Source organism: Mustelus asterias, unplaced genomic scaffold (assembly GCF_964213995.1).
Source record: "Mustelus asterias unplaced genomic scaffold, sMusAst1.hap1.1 HAP1_SCAFFOLD_920, whole genome shotgun sequence".
Taxonomy (NCBI): domain Eukaryota; kingdom Metazoa; phylum Chordata; class Chondrichthyes; order Carcharhiniformes; family Triakidae; genus Mustelus; species Mustelus asterias.
In genome coordinates, this window is record NW_027590866.1 from 25,418 (window position 1) to 52,186 (window position 26,769).

A 26,769-nucleotide genomic window follows, 5' to 3' on the forward strand; every position below is an offset into this window, starting at 1 on the left:
ACTACCAGAAGGACGTGGAGGCTTTGGAGAGAGTACAGAGGAGGTTTACCAGGATGTTGCCTGGTATGGAGGGGCTTGGTTATGAGGAGAGATTGGGGAAACTGGGGTTGTTCTCCTTGGAAAGACGGAGGATGAGGGGAGACTTAATAGAGGTGTATAAAATTATGAAAGGCATAGATAGGGTGAACGGTGGGAAGCTTTTCCCCGGGTCGGTGGTGACGTTCACGAGGGGTCATAGGTTCAAGGTGAAGGGGGGGGGAGGTTTAACACAGATATCAGAAGGACATATTTCACACAGAGGGTCGTGGGGGCCTGGAATGTGTTGCCGGGCAAGGTGGTGGAGGCGGACACACTGGGAACGTTTAAGACTTATCTAGACAGCTATATGAACGGAGTGGGAATGGAGGGATACAAAAGAGTGGTCTAGTTTGGACCAGGGAGCGGCGCGGGCTAATTGTTCCTTGTTTCTCGTTTCAAGGCTTCATTCTATGATCATCTTGCTGGTGCCAGTACAGAGCGAGACTGCGGATAGTTGGGAACCTGTCTCGGGGGCAGGGAATTCATATGGTGTTCGTGGAAGTGGAAATGACTAGGGTTGGGAAGCATTTTCCGATCGGGGCCATTGTGATCTCCTGGACTCGTTTCGATCGCCTCAGGGGGTCGGAGAGGAATTTCCCAGATTTTTTTTTCCCCATATTGGCCCTGGGGTTTTTCACTCTGGGTTTTCGCCTCTCCCTGGAGATCGCATGGTCTGGAATGGGGGGGTGGGGGTAAGTTAATAGGTTGTAATGAACAAAGCATCGTAGCTGTGAGGGACAGCTCGGTGGATAGGATATTGGTATGTAGATAGGCTGGAAAATTGGGCGGGGATCCTGGATTCAGGATTCAATCCTGGACCGGGGAGCGGCGCGGGCTTGGGGGGCCGAAGGGCCTGTTCCTGTGCTGTATTGTTCTTTGTTCTTTGTAAGACTAAATAATGCCAATTATCACCCTTAAACCCTCAATGTCCTGCTTATATTTTTTATTCATCTGTGGGACATGGGCGTCGCTGGCTGGGCCAACATTTATTGCCCACCCCTAGTTGCCCTTCACCTAAGTGGCTCGCTGGGCCATTTCAGAGGGGCAGTTGAGAGTCAACCTCATTGCTGTAGGCCAGACCGGGTAAGGATGGCAGATTTCACTCCCTAAAGGGCATTAGTGAACCAGATGGGTTTTTCTAGCGATCGACAATGGTTTCACGGTCATCAGTAGATTCTTAATTCTCGATACTTTATTTAAATTCGAATTCCATTTGTTGCTTGTGGCAGGATTCAAACCGCAAAACATTAGCTGAGTTTCTGGATTAAAAGTTTAGCAATAAGACCACTAGGCCACCACCTCCTCTAGGTGAGAAGTGTATCTCCTCCATGTCTCCTTCTGGCATGGCGTCCCCTCTTTAAAGCATCAGGTTACTCAGAGCTCAGCAAGCCATGGTGATCTGTGAGACCCTCTGGGGAGTGGACTGGAGTCTCCCAACTCATCTTGCAAAGCACCTTTACAATTCCAACAGTGCGTTTCACCAATGTACCAGTATTGTTGAACCTTCATCTGCCATGTCCTTGGCTTGTGCCTTTAGAAATATAGAGACTCCCCCCGCCCTACCCCCTTTCCCCATGATACCTTTGAATGCCCCCATGCCAGCTTTACCCCCATCCATAGCATGCAACACCCCACCTCCGAATCTGAGTGTGCCATCTGCAGCCCAATATTATGCCAGTGATTCCCCCACACACTGGCACACTTGATATAATGAGGGCATGCATACTGGACATGACTGACTAACAAGCCCTCCCCCACACCTGGACTGGGACCAGAACAGTCTACGCAAGTTCCACAATGTTGGTTGAAGAGCTTCTTCTCTCCGCTCTCCCTCCCGTTTTGGTCCCCAACTGGTTTGCGTTCCCCTCGAACACCAATCTTCCCAATTCAGGATGCTTCCCAACATGCATTCATATGTCTGAGTGTAATCTTTGCAACTCCTCCACACCACCGCTCCCAACACCCCTGTCCTGTAGCCCCTACCAATGACTCCATTTTGCCCCTCCTCTACTCATGCCCTTGCCCTATCACCCCATCCCTTGAGCATGCCAATGCTCCCCCCACCCCCTCCTCCACTCATATCCAGGCCCTTCAGTACTTAAATGGAAAGTAGATCCAAAATGCATCAGTGCAGAGGGATCTGGGTGTCTATGTTCATGAATCACAGAAAGTCGATATGGAGGTGAAACATGTAATAAAAAGGCAAATGGGATGTTGACATTTATTGCAAAGGGACTGGAGTATAAAAGTAGGGAAGTGTTGCTGCGATTGTACAGGGTGTTGGTGAGACCACATCTGGAGTATTGTGTCCAGTTTTGGTCTCCTTATTTGAGGAAGGATGTTGCGGCATTGGAGGCAGTTCAGAGGAGGATCACCAGATTGATTCCGGGGATGAAAGGGTTGACGTGTGAGGAGAGATTAAACAGTTTGGGTTTGTACTCGCCGGAGTTTAGAAAGATGAGAGGGAATCTGATCGAGGTATATAAAATTCTAAAAGGGATGGATAAAGTAAATGTAGATCAAATGTTTCCCCTTGTGGTACAATCTGGAACAAGAGGTCACAGGTATAGCTTGAGAGGCGGTAGATTTAAAACTGAGATGTGGAGGAACTACTTCTCGCAGAGGGTGGTGAATTTGTGGAACTCGCTGCCCCATAGCGCGGGGGAGTCTCAATCGACCTGTTGAGCCATTCGATCATTGCCGATAGGTTTCTCAACCCCGCCTTTTCCCCGTAACCTTTGACCCCCTTACCAATCTATCTCTGTCTTAAAGACACTCAATGACCCAGCCTCCTCTGCGGCAATGAATTCCACAGATTCACCAAACCCTCTGGCTGAAGAAATTCCTCCTCATCTCGGTTCTAAAGGGACGTCCCTTTACTCTGAGGCTGTGCCCCTCGGATCCGAGTCTCTCCGACTAATGGAAACATCTTCCCCACGTCCACTCTATCCAGGCCTCGCAGAATCCTGCAAGTTTCAATGAGATTCCCGCCTCATCCTTCTAAACTCCAACGAGTACAGACCCAGAGTCCTCAAACGCTCCTCATAAGTCAGGCCTTTCATTCCCATCCAAGTGTTGGATATTCTCTCTTATATCCGGTAATGAGGAAGGTTGGTCCAATCGAAGGCCAACATGTCCTGTTATCCAGCGTGTGGGAGGGTGGGGGGTGTGGGGCGCATTATGGATGTGTGTGTGTTGTGATTCTGGAGAGCAGCCAATGTGCACGATATTCAGATATATTGGAACGACATTCCCAGGACACATGAGGCACCATTGAAGGCAGGGGCGTATGATCGTAACCTGTCTGTCCACCGTCAGGAACTTATTCCTTTGCTTATTTTCCACTCCCGCTCGTCATGCTGCACCCCCACCTCTCCCCACAGGGGCGGGAGTGGGAAATCCCAGATGGACCCCGGTCATTAGGAATCTGCCTTTTGATCCCAGGAATGGAAAGCCTTGTTGTCGGAGCAGACTGGCTTTTTCTGTCACCGTAGGGATCCTATGATGCCATGGTATGATTCTACGGGGTAGGGGATTTTCATATTTCCACCTCTCGGCTGCTCCCAATGCCTCGTGCCAGTGAGGCTAAGAATAGGGAGTTGGTTCAAATGAATGCCTGGCTAAAGGACTGGTCCAGGAGGGAGGGCTTTATTTTATTTTCATAGACCAATGGGAGGTTTTCAGGAGAGGATGTCACCTGTACAAGAGGGAGGGGTCACAACTAAGTTGGAAGGGCACAAATATCCTGGCTGGGAGCTTTGCTAATGCAGTTCGGGGGGGTTTAAACTAGTATGGCAGGGGGGTGGGGATCAAACTATTGGGTCTATAAGTGTGGTGGCTGGGGACGAGCTTGGGGCTGGGACAAGGCTGGCAAAGAAGGAGAGCACTCTGGGGGAGGACGACCTCACTGAGCCTGGGGGTCTGGAGTGCTTATACTTCAATGCAAGGAGCGTAGCAGGTAAAACAGACGAACTTGGGGCCTTAATGCGCACGAGGAATTTGGATGTGGTTGCGGTGACAGAGACTTGGTTGAAAGAGGGACAGGACTGGCAGCTGAATATTCCAGGGTACAAGTGTTTTAGGCGAGACAGAGGAGGGGCCAAAAGAGGTGGGGGAGTAGCGGTATTGGTTGGAGAGCATATTACAGCGGTGCAGAGGGAGGACAACTCGGAGGAGTCGTGTAGCGAGTCACTCTGGGTGGAGCTTAGAAACAGGAAAGGCGCAGTCACTATGTTGGGGGTGTACTACAGGCCCCCCAACAGCCCAAGGGAAGTGGAAGAATGGATATGTCAGGAGATACTGGATAGGTGCAGGAAATATAGGGTTGTTGTAGTGGGAGACTTCAATTTCCCTGGTATAGACTGGAAATCGCTGAGAGCAGGGACTCTGGATGGGGAGGAATTTGTAAAATGTGTATAGGAGGGTTCGTTGGAACAATATGTGGACAGCCCAACTAGAGAGGGGGCTATACTGGACCTGGTACTGGGGAATGAGCCCGGTCAGGTCTTCAAAGTTTTGGTTGGGGAACATGTGGCAAATAGTGACCACAATTCTGTTAGCTTTAGGATAGTGATGGAAAAGGATGAGTGGTGTCCCAAGGGTAAGGTGTTGGATTGGAGGAAGGCTAACTTTATTGGGATCAGGCAGAAATTGGCAGCTCTTGATTGGGAGAGGCTGTTTGAGGGTAAATCCACATCTGGTATGTGGCAGTCTTTTAAGGAACGGTTGTTAGGGCTACAGGACAAGCATGTGCCTGTAAAAAAGAAGGAGAGGAAGGGTAGGATTAGAGAACCGTGGATAACCAGGGAAATTGAGGGACTGGTCAAAAGGAAAAGAGAGGCGTATGTTAGGTCCAATCAGCTAAAAACGGAGGGAGCTCTGGAGGAGTACAATGAAAGTAGGAAAATACTCAAACGGGGAATTAGAAGAGCAAAAAGGGGTCACGAAATGTTCTTGGCAGACAGGATTAAGGAGAATCCCAAGGCATTTTATTCATACGTTAGGAACAAAAGGGTTGTTAGGGAAAAAATTGGACCTCTCAGGGACAAAAGTGGGGACTTATGCTTGGAGCCCAAAGAGGTAGGGGAGATCCTAAATGAATACTTTGCGTCGGTATTCACAAAGGAGAGGGATGTGTTGACTGGGAGTGTCTCGGAGGGGAGTGTTGAATCGTTGGAGAAAATCTCCATTACAAAGGAGGAAGTGTTAGGTTTGTTAGAGAATATAAAGACTGACAAATCCCCAGGGCCTGATGGAATCTACCCAAGGCTGCTCAGGGAGACGAGAGTTGAAATCGTTGGGCCTCTGACGCAAATCTTTGTCTCGTCACTGGACACAGGTGAGGTCCCAGAGGATTGGAGGATAGCCAATGTGGTCCCGTTATTTAAGAAGGGTAGGAAGGATAACCCGGGTAATTATAGGCCGGTGAGCTTGACGTCCGTGGTGGGGAAGTTGTTGGAGAAGATTCTTAAAGATAGGACGTATGCGCATTTAGAAAGGAATAAACTCATTAACGATGAGGGCGGCACGGTAGCACAGTGGTTAGCACTGCTGCTTCACAGCTCCAGGGTCCTGGGTTCGATTCCTGGCTCGGGTCACTGTCTGTGTGGAGTTTGCACATTCTCCTCGTGTCTGCGTGGGTTTCCTCTGGGTGCTCCGGTTTCCTCCCACAGTCCAAAGATGTGCGGGTTAGGTTGATTGGCCAGGTTAAAAATTGCCCCTTAGAGTCCTGAGATGCGTAGGTTAGAGGGATTAGCGGGTAAAATATGTGGGGGTAGGGCCGGGGTGGGATTGTGGTCGGTGCAGACTCGATGGGCCGAATGGCCTCCTTCTGCACTGTAGGGACTCTGTGATAGTCAACATGGTTTTGTGAGAGGGAGGTCATGCCTCACGAACCTGGTGGTGTTTTTTGAAGAAGTGACCAAAATGGTTGACGAAGGAAGGGCCGTGGATGTTGTCTATATGGACTTTAGTAAAGTGTTTGACAAAGTCCCTCATGGTAGGCTAGTGAAAAAGGTTGGATCCCATGGGATAAAGGGGGAGGTGGCTAGATGGGTGGAGAACTGGCTTGGTCATAGAAGACAGAGGGTGGTAGTGGAAGGGTCTTTTTCCGGCTGGAGGCCTGTGACTAGTGGTGTACCGCAGGGCTCTGTATTGGGACCTCTGCTGTTTGTGATTTATATAAATGATCTGGACGAAGGAGTAACTGGGGTGATCAGTAAGTTTGCGGACGACACAAAACTGGCAGGACTTGCAGATAGTGAGGAACATTGTCAGAGGCTACAGAAGGATATAGATAGGCTGGAAATTTGGGCAAGGAAATGGCAGATGGAGTTCAATCCTGATAAATGCGAAGTGATGCATTTTGGTGGGAATAATGTAGGAAGGAGCTACACGATAAATGGAAGAACCATAAAGGGTGTAGAGACGCAGAGGGACCTGGGTGTGCAAGTCCACAGATCTTTGAAGGTGACGTCACAGGTGGAGAAGGTGGTGAAGAAGGCATATGGCATGCTTGCCTTTATAGGACGGGGCATAGAGTATAAGAGTTGGGGTCTGATGTTGCAGATGTATAGAACGTTGGTTCGGCCGCATTTGGAATACTGCGTCCAGTTCTGGTCGCCCCACTACCAGAAGGACGTGGAGGCTTTGGAGAGAGTACAGAGGAGGTTTACCAGGATGTTGCCTGGTATGGAGGGGCTTGGTTATGAGGAGAGATTGGGGAAACTGGGGTTGTTCTCCTTGGAAAGACGGAGGATGAGGGGAGACTTAATAGAGGTGTATAAAATTATGAAAGGCATAGATAGGGTGAACGGTGGGAAGCTTTTCCCCGGGTCGGTGGTGACGTTCACGAGGGGTCATAGGTTCAAGGTGAAGGGGGGGAGGTTTAACACAGATATCAGAAGGACATATTTCACACAGAGGGTCGTGGGGGCCTGGAATGTGTTGCGGGGCAGGGTGGTGGAGGCGGACACACTGGGAACATTTAAGACTTATCTAGACAGCTATATGAACGGAGTGGGAATGGAGGGATACAAAAGAGTGGTCTAGTTTGGACCAGGAAGCGGCGCGGGCTAATTGTTCCTTGTTTCTCGTTTCATGGCTTCATTCTATGATCATCTTGCTGGTGCCAGTACAGAGTGAGACTGCGGATAGTTGGGAACCTGTCTCGGGGGCAGGGAATTCATATGGTGTCCGTGGAAGTGGAAATGACTAGGGTTGGGAAGCATTTTCCGATCAGGGCCATTGTGATCTCCTGGACCCGTTTCGATCGCCTCAGGGGGTAGGAGAGGAATTTCCCAGATTTTTTTTCCCCATATTGGCCCTGGGGTTTTTCACTCTGGGTTTTCGCCTCTCCCTGGAGATCACATGGTCGGGAATGGGGGGGTGGGGGTGAGTTAATAGGTTGTAATGAACAAAGCATCGTAGCTGTGAGGGACAGCTCGGTGGATAGGATATTGGTATGTAGATAGGCTGGAAAATTGGGCGGGGATCCTGGATTCAGGATTCAATCCTGGACCGGGGAGCGGCGCGGGCTTGGAGGGCCGAAGGGCCTGTTCCTGTGCTGTATTGTTCTTTGTTCTTTGTTCTCTCAGAATCCTTAGCGTGACAAAACTCAAAGAACCATCTATTTTCAAAATTGGAGGTGATATTGAAGTGACAGATCCTGCTTTGAGAGGAATGTTGGGGTGGTGGGGGGCGAAACAGCTCAGCGTAAAATGTCTCTCGTATCCTAATCCCTCTCTCCTTTTGGTTTGCAGACTCCAGATGTGTACTGTGCCCTTCTCCAGATGTGCAGGTCACGTGTAGAGACAAGTCTCTCAGACCTGATGACGCTTACTGATGACATGCTGCTTACTGATGAAGAGTCAGAGGACGATGATGAGATTGTTGACATGAGGCAGCTCCAGGTGCGATTGCTTCAGTCTGGATGGAACTTCCTGCTTTGGTGGGGGGGGTCAGTAACAGAGAGTTGATTTCTGTTCTGTTATTGACTAATTAGTCCTTGTGAAGAAGCCAGGAGTGACGAACATGGGTGGCTTTGAAATCTAATAAGAAACCTTGAAAATAAAGCTACCTACTTTCCAAACAAATTAGCCTGTCAGGTAATTCGAGTGTATCTCTAGACTTTACCTGGGTTACGTACAGCAGATTCATGCCGACTTTGGCATGTCAATCATAGGGGGAAGTGATGGCCTAGTAGGTATTATCGCTAGACTATTAATCCCAGAAACTCAGCTAATGTTCTGGGGACCCGGGTTCGAATCCCGCCACGGCAGAATTTGAATTCAATTAAAAAATATATCTAGAATTAAGAATCTACTGATGACCATGAAACCATTGTTGGAAACACCCATCAGGTTCCCTTTAAGGGAAGAAATCTGCCGTCCTTACCCGGTCTGGCCTACATGTGACTCCAGAGCCACAGCAATGTGGTTGACTCTCAGCTGCCCTCGGGCAACTAGGGATGGGCAATAAATGCTGGCCCAGCCAGCGACGCCCGTGTCCCATGAATGAATAAAAAATAAAATTCTCACTGCATTCGGGACAATACACCAAAAGCCATCTCTAAATTGCAGAGGGGAAATAAACCTTTCTCCTGCGGAATATCCAGGGATAATCCCAGCCCCTTCACACCTGGACGGGGAGAGTTTGAATCCAGTCCGGACCGCGAGGATAAACAGCAGGAGCGGCGAAGGTGGGATGAGTTTCGGCAGGGCCAGTCTCATCCCACAAGGGGAGGCGATGGCCTAATGGTATTATCACTAGACTATCAATCCAAAAACTCATCTGGGGATCCAGGTTCGAATCCCACCGCGGCAGATGTGGAATTTGAATTCAATAGAAGATATCTGGAATTAAGAATCTACTGATGACCCATTGTCGGAAAAACCCATCTGGTTCACTAATGTCCTTTAGGGAAGGAAATCTGCCGTCCTTACCCGGTCTGGCCTACATGTGACTCCAGAACCAGAGCAATATGTTTGACTCTCAACTGCCCTCGGGCAACTAGGGATGGGCAATAAATGCTGGCCCGGCCAGCGACGCCCATGTCCCAGGAATGAATAAAAAATGGCACTGAAACGTCCCTCTATTCTGGCACCAAACTAGCCATCAACCTCAGAGGTCACAGGATAAGAGTGGCAGGAGAAATCTAGAAAAATGCAACACTGGTGTCGATGAAGGAAAGTTGTCTGAGGGTAGGGTTGAGAGGCACTGATGGAACAGGATAGCTGGAGCTTCTGCATCTTAGCCTGGGAGTTGGGCATGCTGGTTAGAGATAGTGGAGATTATTCCATTCCCAACGCAAACCAGCTTCTCCATTTCAGTACCGTGGTTACAAATATACAACTGATGTTTTTTTATTCATTGAACAGGGTCCACTTCCCAGAGGCCCGAAGACATGCGATTTTTGTCTAACTGTCCTGAGGAAGTTGGAGATGCTATTGCCCAAAACCAAAAGTGAGGTGGGTCACTGTGTCTGAATCGAATAAAGATCTGAAATCCTGGGAATCCAAATGTTCTGTGTCCAGAATGGGAAATGTGCTGTGCATTTGGATCTATTTTCTCCCCTTGTCTGATGATTCTATCTCTTGCTTCAATCACCGCTAACTGCCAATTGCCATGAGAGAGGCGATGGCCTTGTGGTATTATTATCGCTGGACTATTAATCCAGAGACTCAGCTAATGTTCTGGGGACCCGGGTTCGAATCCCGCCACGGCAGGTGGTGGAATTTGAATTCAATAAAAAATATCTGGAATTAAGAATCTACTGATGACCATGAAACCATTGTCGGAAAAACTCATCTGGTTCCCTTTAGGGAAGGAAATCTGCCGTCCTTACCCCGGTCTGGCCTACATGTGACTCCAGAGCCACAGCAATGTGGTTGACACTCAACTACCCTCCAAGGGCAACTAGTCATGGGCAATAAATGCTGGCCCAGCCATCGACACCCATGTCCCATTTATGAATTTTTAAAAAGTGCTTGAATGTCTAATTAAGTGGCCCTTCACATGTGAGCTTAGAGAGAGCGCCAGTTAGAAGTGCGAGTTTCACACTTCACCCTGATCAGAATCTTGAAGGATTACATCCAAGCATTACAGACAATTTACAGCACAGGAAGTTGTTGCAGCTCATGTGGCAAAGTCGTGGTTATGTTACCTCACTAGTCATCTTGCGAGCTGGACTGTGTGTGTGTGTAGCTGGGTGCATCCGTTAACTGGATTTCTGTTTAAAGTTAAAGTTTATTTATTCGTCACATTAACTTACATTAACACTGCAAATGAAGTTACTGTGAAATTCCCCTGGTCGCCACAGTCCGGCTCCTGTTCGGGTCAATGCACCCTAACCAGCACGTCTTTCGGACTGTGTGAGGAAACCGGAGCACCCGGAGGAAACCCACGCAGACACGGGGAGAATGTGCAAACTCCACACAGACAGTGACCCAAGCCGGGAATCGAACCCGGGTCCCTGACGCTGTGAAGCGGCAGTGCTAACCACTGTTCTGTTGCTGGTGATAGTTTAATATGAATGGACTTTGTGGAGAGCACTTGCCAGGACAGATGTGTGCAATGGGCTCAGAGTGAATCAGTCACTTGCTTTACCGTGCACAGGATTATCAAGAATCTTCACCGTTGACTTCAGTTTTGTCATTGTATCTACTTACCTCTCATCCCATTCTATCTTTGTAGCTTTGTAGAGTTTTTTTGGGGCACCGAAATATTGTGATAAAGCTGTGGTGCATTGTAGATATTCAAAATATACAGTCATGACAAGCACGGTCTTTAGACTTGCTTATTAAGGAAAGGTAGATATGGTTAACCATTCAGTTACTTACTCAGTTAATGGTAGGGCGTTGGGGAGAGTTACAGAACAAAGAGATCTAGGGGTACAGGTTCATAGCTCCTTGAAAGTAGAGTCACAGGTGGACAGAGTGGTGAAGAAGGCATTCGGCATGCTTGGTTTCATCGGTCAGAACATGGAATACAGGAGTTGGGACGTCTTGTTGAAGTTGTACAAGACATTGGTAAGGCCACACTTGGAATACTGTGTGCAATTCTGGTCACCCTATTATAAAAAGGATATTATTAAACTAGAAAGAGTGCAGAAAAGATTTACCAGATTGCTACCGGGACTTGATAGTTTGAGATATAAGGAGAGGCAGGATAGACTTTCTCTGGAGCATAGGAGGCGCAGGGGTGACCTTATAGAGGTCTATAGAATAATGAGGGGGCATAGATAAGATAGATAGTCAACATCTTTTCCCAAAGGTAGGGGAGTCTAAAACTTGAGGGCATAGGTTTAAGGTGAGAGGGGAGAGATACAAAAGGATCCAGAGGGGCAATTTTTTCACACAGAGGGTGGTGAGTGTCTGGAACGAGCTGCCAGAGGGAGTAGTAGAGGCTGGTACAATTTTGTCTTTTGAAAAGCATTTAGACAGTTACATGGGTAAGAAGGATATAGAGGGATATGGGCCAAATGCGGGCAATTGGGATTAGCTTAAAAAGGGTGGCATGGACAAGGTGGGCCGAAGGGCCTGTTTACATGCTGTAAACCTCTATGACTCTATGATTCAGCCTTTATCCTCTGGCCTCTTAAAATTTGTGGTGCACGGAGACACCTGAGGACTCCAACACTTCTCTCTCAGTGAAGACTCATAATATTCACTCGCTCCATATTATTGCTCTGAAATCTTTTGACCGTTTCTCCCCTGTGAAATTACTGATAAAATTAAATCCAATTACACCCCTTGTATGAAATAATTAGATTGAGTAATGTCACACACCCAGGCAGCAGAAAACCTTCGACTGCTCCTACAAAATGGAAAAGTTTCTCTACGTTTATTGGGGTTGCAAGTATTACTCAAATGTGAATTGTCATCAGTGTGTCAGTCTGACATGATACACAGAACATATTAATGAGAGCTGATGCACTCACCAAAATCAGGGTGATCGCCTGCGCAATGTTATAAATAATGAATAGGATGTTTTCCACTCAATTAACTTTTTGCTTTGTTTAATACTGACGGTACGGTGCACACAAATTAACACTATGATATCATTTCTGCACTTAATATTAATGATTCACAGCATCGCTGTCGAACAATATTTGTGAGTGGCTCCCACATAATTGGTGTGGTCATTTTACTGGGGCATTTCTTTGATTGGTTGGTGAATATCAAAAGGGTAAAAAATGTCATGCATGATTGAGGTGGAGGGGTTAAAGTGGTTCGCAGCTGGAGGAGGGGGAGTAGTAAGGAGGCAGGCAACAGGAGAAGCAGCGGGGACCATGACTTCTCTCCGTGTCCCAAACAAACACTCAGCATTGTCCTCAAAATACTCCAGGATCAACTACTGAGTGCCTTGATCAGCGAAAGGGAAGGTTTCAAAGTCTTTGTGGATTTCCATCAAGAATTATAACGTAAAAGCAAACTGCAAATGAAGCACAAATTTGACTTTGATTTGATTTATTATTGTCACGTGTATTGGGATACAGTGAAAAGTATTGTTTGATTTATTATTGTCACATGTACTGGGATACAGTGAAAAGTATTGTTTGATTTATTATTGTCACATGTATTGGGATACAGTGAAAAGTATTGTTTGATTTATTATTGTCACATGTACTGGGATACAGTGAAAAGTATTGTTTCTTGCACAGTATACAAACAAAGCATACCGTTCATAGAGTACACAGGGGAGAAGGAAAGGAGAGGGTGCAGAATGTAGTGTTACAGTCACAGCTAGGGTGTAGAGAAAGATCAGCTTAATATAATTTGATTTATTGTCACATGTACTGGGATACAGTGAAAAGTATTGTTTCTTGCGCGCTATACAGACAAAGCATACCGTTTATAGAGTACATAGGGGAGAAGGAAAGGTGAGGGTGGAGAATGTAGTGTTACAGTCACAGCTAGGGTGTAGAGAAAGATCAACTTAATATATTGTTGGTCCATTCAAAAGTCTGACAGCAGCAGGGAAGAAGCTGTTCTTGAGTCGGTTGGTACGTGACCTCAGACTTTTGTATCTTTTTCCTGACGGAAGAAGGTGGAAGAGAGAATGTTCGGGGTGCGTGGGGTCCTTGATTATGCTGGCTGCTTTTCCCGAGGCAGCGGGAAGTGTAGACAGAGTCAGTGGATGGGAGGCTGGTTTGCGTGATGGACTGGGCTACGTTCACGACCCTTTGTAGCTTTTTGCAGTCTTGGTCAGAGCAGGAGCCATGTGATACAACCAGGAAAGATGTTTTCTATGGTGCATCTGTAAAATTTAGTGAGAATCATCGAGGACATGCCAAATTTCCTTAGCCTCCTGAGAAAGTAGAGGCGTTGGTGGACTTTCTTAACTATAGTGTCGGCGTGGAGGGACCAGGACAGGTTGTTGGTGATCTGGACACCTAGAAATGTGAAGAGGTGCAATTGTACTGAGTAGTTTCTGTTTTGATTTGAATGTATCACTTCCTTCTCCAGACGTTCATCTCCACAGTCATCAATATGATCTGCAGCTTCTTACCGGACGATTACATGATAAAGTGCACCATCTTTATGAATGGGACTGGAATGAGGGCCATTGACCTGCTCTACGAAAAACTCTCGCCCGATAATGTGTGCAACATTCTACGCGCCTGCTCCATCGAGATAAGGGAGACAGGTACGCAACCCCCAGAGATTTAGAACCCAAAGCAGGTGGCATTCAGGTAAATGGGCAGAATTTTCAGGATGGCAGCGACCCCCGCTGACTCGAACAGGTCACGCTCAGTTGAGCTGTGATTGGAAATCGGTGACACAAATATGTTCCTTAAAGAAACAGTATCATCACAAACCAGCCAGCGAGAATGGCCAGAGAATTCTGATCACCCTATTATAGAAAGGATATTATTAAACTAGAAAGAGTGCAGAAAAGATTTACTAGGATGTTTCTGAATGGAGGGCTGTGACAAGTGGTGTTCCTCAGGGATCAGTGCTGGGACCTTTGCTGTTTGTAATATATATATAAATGATTTGGAGGAAAATCTAACTGGTTTGATTGGTAAGTTTGCGGACGACTCAAAGGTTGGTGGATTTGCGGATGGCGATGAGGACCATCAGAGGATACAGCAGGATATTGATCGGTTGGAGACCTGGGCAGAGAGATGGCAGATGGAGTTTAATCCGGACAAATGTGAGGTAATGCATTTTGGAAGGTCTAATACAGATAGGAAATATACAATAAATGGCAGAACCCTTAAGAGTATTGATAGGCAGAGGGATCTGGGTGTACAGGTACACAGGTCACTGAAAGTGGCAACGCAGGTGGAGAAGGTAGTCAAGAAGACATATGGCATGCTTGCCTTCATCGGCCGGGGCATTGAGTTTAAAAATTGGCAGGTCATGTTGCAGCTTTATAGAACCTTAGTTAGGCCGCACTTGGAATATAGTGTTCAATTCTGGTCACCACACTACCAGAAGGATGTGGAGGCTTTGGCGAGGGTACAGAAAAGATTTACCAGGATGTTGATTGGTATAGAGGGCATTAGTTATGAGGAGAGGTTGGAGAAACTTGGTTTGTTCTCACTGGAACGACGGAGGTTGAAGGGCAACCTGATAGAAGCCTACAAGATTATGGGAGGCATGGACAGAGTGGATAGTCAGAAGCTTTTTCCCGGGGTGGAAGAGTCAATTAGTAGGGGGAATAGGTTTAAGGTGCGAGGGGCAAGGTTTAAAGGAGATGTACGAGGCAGATTTTTTACACAGAGGGTGGTGGGTGCCTGGAACCCGCTGCCAGGGGAGGGAGTGGAAGCGGATACGGCAGTGACTTTTAAGGGGCGTCTTGACAAGTACATGAATAGGATGGCAATAGAGGGATATGGTCCCCGGAAGGGTAGGGGGTTTTAGTTCAGTCGGGCAGCATGGTCAGTGCAGGGTTGGAGGGCCGAAGGGCCTGTTCCTGTGCTGTAATTTTCTTTGTTCTTTGTTCTTTGATGCTACCGGGACTTGATGGTTTGAGTTATAAGGAGAGGCTGGATAGACTGGGACTTTTTTCTCTGGAGCGTAGAAGGCTGAGGTGTGATTTTATAGAGGTCTATAAAATAATGAGGGCCATAGATCAGCTAGATAGTCAATATCTTTTCCCAAAGGTAGGGGAGTCTAAAACTAGAGGGCATAGGTTTAAGGTGAGAGGGGAGAGATACAAAAGGGTCCAGAGGGGCAATTTTTTCACACAGAGGGTGGTGAGTGTCTGGAACAATTTTATCCTTTCAAAAGCATTTAGATAGTTACATGGGTAAGATGGGTATGGAGGGATATGGGGCAAATGTGGGCAATTGGGACTAGCTTAGGGTTTGAAGAAAAAGGGCGGCATGGACAAGTTGGGCCGAAGGGCCTGTTTCCATGCTGTAAACCTCCATGACTCTAATTCTGGCCCACGTTTCCAATGTCCCCATCATCCTTGTTGGCTACGGAAGGAGTGTTCAAAGGGGCTGATAATCCGCTGAGGAATCCTTCCACCACTTCCCACACCATCTGCAAAGCCTATAAAGCCAGTCTGGGTATGGAGATACACAAAGCAAACAAACTGAATGACAGACTGGTTACAGACCACGAGGCTATTCTTAGAGTCACATCCATGCTGAAACTGCATGAATAACTCAGCGAGTCTCACTCTGCCCTGCAATGTTTTCTCTTGAAATAATTCTCCCTTTGGAAGGCCTGGATTGAATCTGTCTCCACTACACTCTCGGCCAGTGTATCTCAGATCACAGCCATGCAATGCAGCAACAAAAGAACCTTCCTCATGTTAGCGTTTTGCCAAAACTTGGTGTGCACTGTATGCAGCACATATTGTAATAGAAAATATGAGAGCTTTGCTCAATAAATGGACTTGACACAGAAGCAAAGAACAAAGAAAATTACAGCACAGGAACAGGCCCTTCGGCCCTTCAAGCCTGCACCGACCATGCTGCCCGGCTGAACTAAAACCCCCTACCCTTCCAGGGACCATATCCCTCTATTCCCATCCTATTCATGTACTTGTCAAGACTCCCCTTAAAAGTCACGAACGTATTTCTTTTCCCTAGGGTGGAAGAGTCAATTACGAGGGGGCTCAGGTTTAAGGTGCGAGGGGCAAGGTTTAAAGGAGATGTACGAGGCAGATTTTTTACACAGAGGGTGATGGGTGCCTGGAACTCGTTGCCGGGGGAGATAGTGGAAGCGGATACGGTAGTGACTTTTAAAGGGCGTCTTGACAAATACATGAATAGGATGGGAATAGAGGGATATGGTTCCCAGAAGGGTAGGGGGGATTTAGTTCAGACGGGCAGCATGGTCGGTGCAGGCTTGGAGGGCCGAAGGGCCTGTTCCTGTAATCTTCTTTGTTCTTTGTATCTACTTCCACTACCTCCCCCGGCAGCGAGTTCCAGGCACCCACCACCCTCTGTGTAAAAAACCTGCCTCGTACATCTCCTTTAAACCTTGCCCCTCGCACCTTAAACCTATAAACTTTCCAATTAGTTTATGGTGGGGTTCAGGATTGGCCGCTGTCCATACCAGAGGTTGATGACATTAACTTGCTTTGAGGCTGTGCGTATTTCCCTCGGACGGAGCGAATCAGAAGCTCCATTGATGCCGATTACTTTCTCATTGGTGTTTCTCCTCTTGTTCCAGCTGATAAATTAAAAGCATCCATTTATTGTTTGGCCAGGAAGAAATTGTGTTCGACTCTTGACACTGTTTAACCTGAATTTCTCCCACAATCCACAGTGCTGCCGATTATGGAATGTGATATGTGTGAGAACCTAATGCAACAGCTCCAGTCAGCTCGCACAGAGGGCACAGGAGTGGACATCCTTCTGTCAGGGGCCTGCAACCCGTATTCTGATATCTCCAAACTGGTGGTGAGTTGCAGGAAGAGGGAATTGAAAGGGGAGTGCGTTGTTTCGGTTTAATTGTTTCTGACCGATTTCACAGCAAGGAAGAAATTAATTTGATTTGATTTGATTTATTATTGTCACATGTACTGGGACACAGTGAAAAGTATTGTTTGATTTATTATTGTCACATGTACTGGGATACAGTGAAAAGTATTGTTTATTGTGCACTTTGCGGACAAAGCATACCATTCATAGAGAAGGAAAGGAGAGGATGCAGATTATAGGTTACGTCCATAAGACCATAAGACATAGGAGCAGAATTAGGCCACTCAGCCCATCGAGTCTGCTCCGCCATTCAATCATGGCTGATATTTTTCTCATCCCCATTCTCCTGCCTTTTCCCCAGAATCCCCTTATTAATCAAGAACCTGTCTATCGCTGTCTTAAAAACACTCAATGACCTGGCCTCCACAGCCTTCTGCGGCAAAGAGTTCCACAGATTCACCACTCTCTGGCTGAAGAAATTCCTCCTCATCTCTGTTTTAAAGGATCGTCCCTTTAGAACCATAGAACCATACAAAATTACAGCTCAGAAACAGGCCTTTTGGCCCTTCTTGTCTGTGCCGAACCATTTTTTGCCTAGTCCCACTGACCTGCACTTAGACCATATCCCTCCACACCCCTCTCATCCATGAACCCGTCCAAGTTTTTCTTAAATGTTAATAGTGACCCCGCATTTACCACTTTATCTGGCAGCTCATTCCACACTCCCACCACTCTCTGCGTGAAGACGCCCCCCCTAATATTCCCTTTAAACTTTTCTCCTTTCACCCTTAACCCATACCCTCTGGTTTTTTTCTCCCCCAGCCTCAGTGGAAAAAACCTGCTTGCATTCACTCTGTCTATACCCATCAAAATCTTATACACCTCTATCAAATCTCCCCTCAATCTTCTACGCTCCAGGGAATAAAGTCCCAACCTATTCAATCTCTCTCTGTAACTCAGCTTCTCAAGTCCCAGCAACATCCTTGTGAACCTTCTCTGCACTCTTTCAACCTTATTTACATCCTTCCTGTAACTAGGTGACCAAAACTGTACACAATACTCTAAATTCGGCCTCAGCAATGCCTTATATAACCTTACCATAACACTCCAACTTTTATACTCGATACTCCGATTTATAAAGGCCAATGTACCAAAGGCACTCTTTACGACCCTATCCACCTGTGACATCACTTTTAGGGAATTCTGTACCTATATTCCCAGATCCCTCTGTTCAACTGCACTCTTCGGAGTCCTACCATTTACCCTATACGTTCTACTTTGGTTTGTCCTTCCAAAGTGCAATATCTCACACTTGTCTGCGTTAAATTCCATTTGCCATTTTTCAACCCATTTTTCTAGTTGGTCCAAATCCCTCTGCAAGCTTTGAAAACCTTCCTCACTGTCCACTACACCTCCAATCTTTGTATCATCAGCAAATTTGCTGATCCAATTTACCACATTATCATCCAGATCATTGATATAGATGACAAACAACAACTTTAATCTGAGGTTGTGCCCTCTGGTTCTAGTTTTTCCTCCTAGTGGCAACATCCTCTCCACATCCACTCTATCCAGGCCTCGCAGTATCCTGTAAGTTCCAATAAGATCCCCCCTCATCCTTCTAAACTCCAACGAGTACAGACCCAGAGTCCTCAACCGTTCCTCATACGACAAGCTCTTCATTCCCGGGATCATTCTTGTGAACCTCCTCTGGACCCTTTCCGAGGCCAGCACATCCTTCCTTAGACATGGGGCCCAAAACTGCTCACAACACTCCAAATGGGGTCTGACCAGAGCCTTATACAGCCTCAGAAGTACATCCCTGCTCTTGTATTCTAGCCCTCTCAACATGAATGCTAACATTGCATTTGCCTTCCGAACTGCCGAGTGAATCTGCAAGTTAACCTTAAGAGAACCTTGAGCAAGGATTCCCAAGTCCCTTTGTGCTTCTGATTTCCTAAGCCTTTCTCCATGTAGAAAATAACAGTTGAAGCCACGGTGTGGAGAAAGATCACAGTTGGGTCCACTCATTCGTTTGAAGAGACGAGAGGCCCTTATCTCATTATTGGAAGTGTTTTTCACAGGCTCTCTCCGTCTAGAAAAACAATCCTCACAGCTGCTGTTCTGGAAAACTGTTGTTTGCCTGCATTGTGTACCCTTCAGGAATGCAGTCATTTCTAGCTTACCCATCATGCCTTCTGATTCTACATGTAGTCAAGTTAGCTACAATTGTCCAGTGTAGCAGAGTAAATTAACCCCTACAGTCCAGCATTTAAATGTAATGATGCACAGGCAGAAATATCTTAAAATTAATGCATAGACAGAAGCAGACAGGGCTAAGGATACACAGGACCCCTCATCAGCTTAATGCAAGGTAGGTCCATTCAAAAGTCTGATGGCAGCGGGGAAGAAGCTGTTTTTGAGACAGTTGGGACGTGACCTCAGACTTTTGTATCTTTTTCCCGACAGAAGAAGGTGGAAGAGAGAATGTCCGGGTTACCTGGGGTCATTGATTATGCTGGCTGCTTTTCCGAGGCAGCGGGAAGTGTAGTCGGAGCCAATAGATGGGAGGCTGGTTTGCGTGATGGACTGGGCTACGCTCACAACCCTTTGTAGCTCCTTGCAGTCTTGGCCGGAGCAGGAGCTGTGATACATCCGGAAAGGATGCTTTCTATAAAGAATGGTGCGAGTGGTAGCGGACATGCCGGATTTCCTTCGCCTCCTGAGAAAGTAGAGGTGTTGGTGGGCCTTCTTAACTATAGCATTGGCGAGGACAGGTGATCTGGACACAGAAAGCTTCCTTAATGTGCCACACCGCGGGTCACTGAGACAAACCGATGCAGCTTTATTTACAAGTCCAACTTGGATTAAAAACCCGCTAATGCCTCTGATGACATCACCAGCATCTTATGTGACAAATCGCAGAGAGGCATTGTTTTACAATAGGTAGCAGTACCATACACTGCATCAGCAAAGAGATCAGATAATGTACTGCAAACCAGGATTCCACTAATCTGTCAAATAGATAAAGTGTGTCTGATTAAAATGTGCAACACTCAGCAACACAAAGCTTCCCTTCCATAATCAGAGTTGGGCACGGGGAGGCCATTTTGGATCAGCAAGCATTCCTGGCAGCATTGGTCCATCAGTAACGGTGATAATGATGTTGGATAAACACGCCTCGCCTTCATCTCCACACTTACTCTTTGTACAGAACTCCTCCCCACTGCTCAATGGATTCTTTCATCCATCCCCAATACTCTTCCTCCGCCCAGATCTCTCTCTTGCACTCTTGATCTATTCGTTGGGGACTAGCAAACAGGAAACAGAGAAATGGGTCATGTTCATGGTTGTCCTGATGGGGTGCCACAGGAATCAGTGCTGGGTGTCAACTATTTCCGATCTATGTCAATGCCATGCATGAGGGATTGGAGATGCGGTCACTATGTTTGCTGATGATACAACGCTAGGTAGCAGAGAATGTTATGCAGGGGACATAAGGGGTCTACAGAGGGAAATAGATAGTACTGCTGAAAAAAAAGAGACTTGTCGAAGTTTTTCATCTTGTATTCTTCAGGAAACTTTGCAAGAATAAAGGGAAAACAACAATTTAAACCACATTGGAAGAGAATACTGATTGGTTGGTGGGTTTATTTGATTCATTCATGGGATGTGGGCGTCATTGGCTGGGCCAGCATTTTTTGCCCATCTCTTATTCGGCCTTGAACTGAGTGGTTTGCTAGGCCACTTCAAAGGGCAGTTGGGAGTCAACCATTGCTGTGGAACTGGAGTTACATGTAGGCCAGGCCGGGTAAGGACGGCAGATTTCCTCAGTGAAATAGATGGGTTTTTACAGGAACCAACAATGGTTTCCAGGTCATGACAGGTGGCATGATGGCACAATGTTTAGCACTGCGCCTGATAGCGCCTGGGACCTGGTTCAGTTCCTGCCTTGGGTAGAGTTCTCCTTGTGTCTGCGTGGGTTTCTTCCGGGTGTTCCGGTTTCCTCTCACAGTCTTACGATGTACAGGTTAGATGGATTGGCCATGCTAAATTGCCCCTTAGTGTCCAAAGATGTGTAGGTCAGGTGGATTGGCCGTGCTAAATTGCCCCTTAGTGTCCAAAGATTTATCGGTTAGGTGCATTAGTCATGCTTAGTTACCCCCTTCGTGTCCCAAGATGTGTAGGTCAGGGGGATCAGTGGGGAAAATACGTGGAGTTAGGAGAGTAGGGTTTGGGTAAGATGCTCTGTTGGGTAGTCGGTACTGAGTCGATGGGCCGAATTGCCTCTTCTGCACTGGAGGGACTCTTTTGATTCAAGATTTTAATTGAATTCAAATTTCTCCATCTGCCTTGGTTGGATTTGAACTCAGTGCCTCGGGCAGCTAAGCTGGCTGCTGGATTGCTGTCGAGTTGTTCTTATTAATAAACACCTTTTGTGTTTCGAATGAAGTTTGCCAAAAGTGCATCATTGCAGAGTCTGGGGCACCCAGCGTGAGATTTAATCCCGAATTGTGGCCCGCTGTATCAGCTGCCTAGACTCTAAGATCCAAAATTGCCTCCACAAACCTCTTCACCTCCTCAGCCATCTTTGTTTCTCTGTCCAAGATGGCTGATCACACCTACTTCTTTGACCAGACTATGAACCAGCTGCTTTAATGTAATTCTATGTGGCACAGTGTCAAATTGTGCTTTCAGATGTCCACATCTTATTACATTGGAAGTGCTATTTATATATTATACGATATATAATACATTTGTTGCCCTATTTTCCCCTTGCTTTGTGTTTCTATTTTGTCACCAATGTATCAACCTCTTAGATTGTGAAGGGTATTGAACCAATGGAGGCCATTAGTTACACTGGATTGGAATGATTCTTTTTTCCTTTGATCTGGTTCTTACAGTGTGAAGACTTCATTCGCTCCAATAAACCCACACTCAGCACTCTTCTTGAGAACCAGGAGGAAAGAGATCTTTGTGGGGTAAGTGTATGAAGGTTCATTCGCATGCTCATTCTCCACTATAAGATATAAGAGCAGAATTAGGCCATTCGGCCCATCGAGTCTGCTCCACCATTCAATCACGGCTGATAGATTTCTCAACCCCATTCTCCCGCCTTTTCCCCGTAACCTTTGACCCCTTTACCAATCAAGAACCTATCTATCTCTGTCTTAAAGACACTCAGTGACCCGGCCTTCACAGCCCTCTGCGGCAAAGAGTTCCACAGATTCACCAAACCCTCTGGCTAAAGAAATTCCTCCTCATCTCGGTTCTCTGTGTGGAGTTTGCACATTCTCCTCGTGTCTGCGTGGGTTTCCTCCGGGTGCTCCGGTTTACATAAGAAATAGGAACATAAGAAATAGGAGCAGGAGTAGGCCATCTAGCCCCTCGAGCCTGCCCCGCCATTCAATAAGTTTCCTCCCACAGTCCAAAGATGTGCGGGTTAGGTTGATTGGCCAAGTTAAAAATTGCCCCTTAGAATCCTAAAATGCGTAGGTTAGAGGGATTAGCGGGTAAATATGTGGAGGTAGGGCCTGGGTGGGATTGTGGTCGGTGCAGACTCGATGGGCCGAATGGCCTCCTTCTGCACTGTAGGGTTTCTATGATTCTAAAGGGTCGTCCTTTTACTCTGAGGCTGTGCCCTAGGATCCGAGTCTCTCTGACTAATGGAAACATCTTCCCCACGTCCACTCTATCCAGGCCTCTCAGTATTCTGTAAGTTTCAATGAGATTCCCCCCCTCATCCTTCTAAACTCCATCGAGCACAGACCCAGAGTCCTCAAACGCTCCTCATACTTCAAGCCTTTCATTTCTGAGATCATTCTCGTGAACCTCCTCTGGACCCTCTCCAAGGCCGGCACATCCTTCCTTAGATACGGGGTCCAAAATTGCTCACAATATTCCAAATGGGGTCTGACCAGAGCCTTATAAAGCCTCAGCAGCACATCCCTGCTTTTGTATTCTATTGTATCTCAAGTTGAGAATGGACATCAGAGAGTTTGATCTGATTATTCATGTGATGAGCTGGTGCAGACTGAATGGGCCAAATGGCCTCCTTCTGTGCTGTACTGTTTTAGATTTTGATATTTTCTGGTTAAAATGAAATTTCTAATCTGTGACAAACCTGATAGAGAATGTGAGAATGACTGGTGATATCAGGTTCAGATGTTCCGTCAGTCAAACAACCTGTCGACATCAGCTCGCTTGAAGAATAGACACTTGGTCAGGGTATCAGAAACAAAGAGAACCCTTCGAGCTGGAACGCTGCCAAGATTCATGAGAGGGGAAACGTTGAGAATCGTGACCCGGTTCACTGCTTCCTCCATCTTGTAAAAAGGACAAAGTGTACCCTTTTGTGGATCTCTCAGGGAGTTCTATCAACCGATGTCCACCCAGGAAGAAGCCTCAATCAGGATCATCCTTATTTACTCAGGACGCTGGTTAGCTCAGTAGGCTGGATGGCTTGTTCATGAGGCAGAGCGTTCAATTCCCAGATTAGCTGAGGTTATCCATGAAGGCTCTACATTCTCAGCCATGCCCCTCGCCTGAGGTGTAGTGACCCTCGGCTTAAATCACCATCAGTTAACTCTCTCCCGCAAGGGGGAGAGTAGCCTCTGGGACTAAGGTGACTTTCATTTATTTCACATATATTTTGTGACAGGAACTGGATCTCTGTGTCAGAGCAGTGAAAGTACAGTTGCTTGGAAGAGATGAATGTACCTGGGGCCCATCGCACTTGTGCTCAGACCGAAAAATTGCCATCAAGTGTCAGGTAAGCAGAACATCAACCCTCTGTGTAATGATGGCAATGGGTAAAGATATATAAACACAACATGGATGACATTCTAACCTGATTTAAACCCTGTGTCTCATATTAATTACTTCGACAACACGGTGGAACAATGGTTAGGACTGCTGCCTCAGAGCACCAGGGAACTGGGTTCAAATCCAGCCTTGGATCACTGTCTGGTGAAGAGTTTGAACATTCTCCCTGTGTCTGCGTGGTTTTCCTTCGGGTGCTCCGGTCTCCCCCCACACTCCAAAGATGTGCAAGTGAGGTTAATTGGCCATGCTAAATTGCCCCTTAGTGTCCCAGATGTGTAGGTCAGGTAGATTGGTCATGCTAAATTGCCCCTTAGTGTCCAAAGGTGTGCAGGTTAGGTGGATTGGCCATGCTAAATTGCCCCTTAGTGTCCAAAGGTGTGCAGGTTAGGTGGATTGGCCATGCTAAATTGCTCCTTAGTGTCCAAAGATATGTAGGCTAGGTGGATTGGCCATGCTAAATTGCCCCTTAGTGTCCAAAGATATGTAGGTTAGGTGGATTGGCCATGCTAAGTTGTCCCTTAGTGTCACAAGATGTGCAGGTTAGGTGGATTGGCCATGCTAAATTGCCCCTTAGTGTCCAAAGATGTGCAGGTTAGGGGGATTGGCCATGCTAAATTGCCCCTTCATGTCCAAAGATATGTAGGTTAGGTGGATTGGCCATGGTAAGTTGCCCCTTAGTGTTACCAGTTGTGCATGTTAGGTGGATTAGAACATAGAACATAGAACATTACAGCGCAGAACAGGCCCTTCGGCCCACGATGTTGCACCGACCAGTTTAAAAAAAAAACTGTGACCCTCCAACCTAAACCAATTTCTTTTCGTCCATGAACCTATCTACGGATCTCTTAAACGCCCCCAAACTAGGCGCATTTACTACTGATGCTGGCAGGGCATTCCAATCCCTCACCACCCTCTGGGTAAAGAACCTACCCCTGACATCGGTTCTATAACTACCCCCCCTCAATTTAAAGCCATGCCCCCTCGTGCTGGATTTCTCCATCAGAGGAAAAAGGCTATCACTATCCACCCTATCTAAACCTCTAATCATCTTATATGTTTCAATAAGATCCCCTCTTAGCCGCCGCCTTTCCAGCGAAAACAATCCCAAATCCCTCAGCCTCTCCTCATAGGATCTCCCCTCCATACCAGGCAACATCCTGGTAAACCTCCTCTGCACCCTCTCCAAAGCCTCCACATCCTTCCTGTAATGTGGGGACCAGAACTGCACACAGTACTCCAAGTGCGGCCGCACCAGAGTTGTGTACAGTTGCAACATAACGCTACGACTCCTAAATTCAATCCCCCTACCAATAAACGCCAAGACACCATATGCCTTCTTAACAACCTTATCTACTTGATTCCCAACTTTCAGGGATCTATGCACACATACACCTAGATCCCTCTGCTCCTCCACACTATTCAAAGTCCTCCCGTTAGCCCTATACTCAACACATCTGTTATTCCTACCAAAGTGAATTACCTCACACTTCTCCGCATTAAACTCCATCCGCCACCTCTCGGCCCAACTTTGCAACCTGTCTAAGTCTTCCTGCAAACTACGACACCCTTCCTCACTGTCTACCACACCACCGACTTTGGTGTCATCAGCAAATTTGCCAATCCACCCAACTATACCCTCATCCAGATCATTAATAAATATTACAAACAGCAGTGGCCCCAAAACAGATCCCTGAGGTACACCACTTGTAACCGCACTCCATGATGAATATTTACTATCAACCACCACCCTCTGTTTCCTATCCGCTAGCCAATTCCTGATCCAATTTCCTAGATCACCCCCAATCCCATACATCTGCATTTTCTGCAGAAGCCTACCATGGTGAACCTTATCAAACGCCTTACTAAAATCCATATATACCACATCCACTGCCTTGCCCCCATCCACCTCCTTGGTCACTTTCTCAAAAAACTCAATAAGGTTAGTAAGGCACGACCTACCTGCCACAAAACCATGCTGACTATCACCTATCAATTCATTACTCTCCAAATAACTATAAATCCTATCCCTTATAATTTTTTCCAACATCTTGCCGACAACAGAAGTGAGACTCACCGGTCTATAATTCCCGGGGAAGTCTCTGTTCCCCTTCTTAAACAATGGGACAACATTCGCTAACCTCCAATCTTCTGGTACTATACCAGAGGCCAACGACGACCTGAAGATCAGAGCCAGAGGCTCTGCAATCACTTCTCTTGCCTCCCAGAGAATCCTTGGATAAATCCCATCCGGACCAGGGGATTTATCTATTTTCAGACCCTCCAGAATATCCTGCACATCCTCCTTATCAACTGTAATACTGTCTATTCTACTCCCCTGCAACCCAGTGTCCTCCTCAGCTATATTCATGTCCCCTTGCGTGAACACCGAAGAGAAATATTGGTTCAATGCTTCACCAATCTCCTCCGGTTCCACACATAACTTCCCTCTGCCATCTATAACTGGCCCTAAACTTGCCCTAACCAACCTTCTGTTCTTGACATACCTATAGAACGCCTTAGGATTCTCTTTAACCCTATCCGCCAAAGTCTTCTCATGTCCCCTTTTAGCCCTTCTAAGCTCGCTCTTCAACTCCCTCTTAGCCAATCTAAAGCTTTCTAGTGCACTACCCGAGTGCTCACGTCTCATCCGAACATAAGCCTCCTTTTTCTTTTTAACCAACAAAGAAACTTTTTTGGTGCACCACGGTTCCCTAGCCCTACCAATTCCTCCTTGCCTGACAGGGACATACCTATCACAGACTCGCAGTAGCTGCTCCTTGAAAAAACTCCACATGTCGGACGTTCCCAGTCCCTGTAATCTCCTAGTCCAACCTATGTTTCCTAATTCTCTCCTAATAGCCTCATAATTACCCTTCCCCCAGCTAAAACCACTGGCCCGAGGTTCATGCCTATCCCTTTCCATCACTAAGGTGAACGTAACCGAATTGTGGTCACTATCACCAAAATGCACACCAACT

General features: G+C 46.8%; 1 protein-coding gene across 1 annotated transcript in view; it reads left to right on the forward strand.

Moving 5' to 3' along the window:
- LOC144487609 (prosaposin-like) overlaps positions 1-26,769 on the forward strand; it is a 44,544-nt gene that overhangs the window by 13,174 nt on the left and 4,601 nt on the right. Inside the window, exons 4-9 of the mRNA XM_078205698.1 lie at positions 7,839-7,988; positions 9,456-9,545; positions 13,545-13,725; positions 16,812-16,945; positions 21,871-21,948; positions 23,628-23,738. Coding sequence (XP_078061824.1) covers positions 7,839-7,988; positions 9,456-9,545; positions 13,545-13,725; positions 16,812-16,945; positions 21,871-21,948; positions 23,628-23,738 — 744 coding nt within the window. The remainder of the gene's footprint in view (positions 1-7,838; positions 7,989-9,455; positions 9,546-13,544; positions 13,726-16,811; positions 16,946-21,870; positions 21,949-23,627; positions 23,739-26,769) is intronic.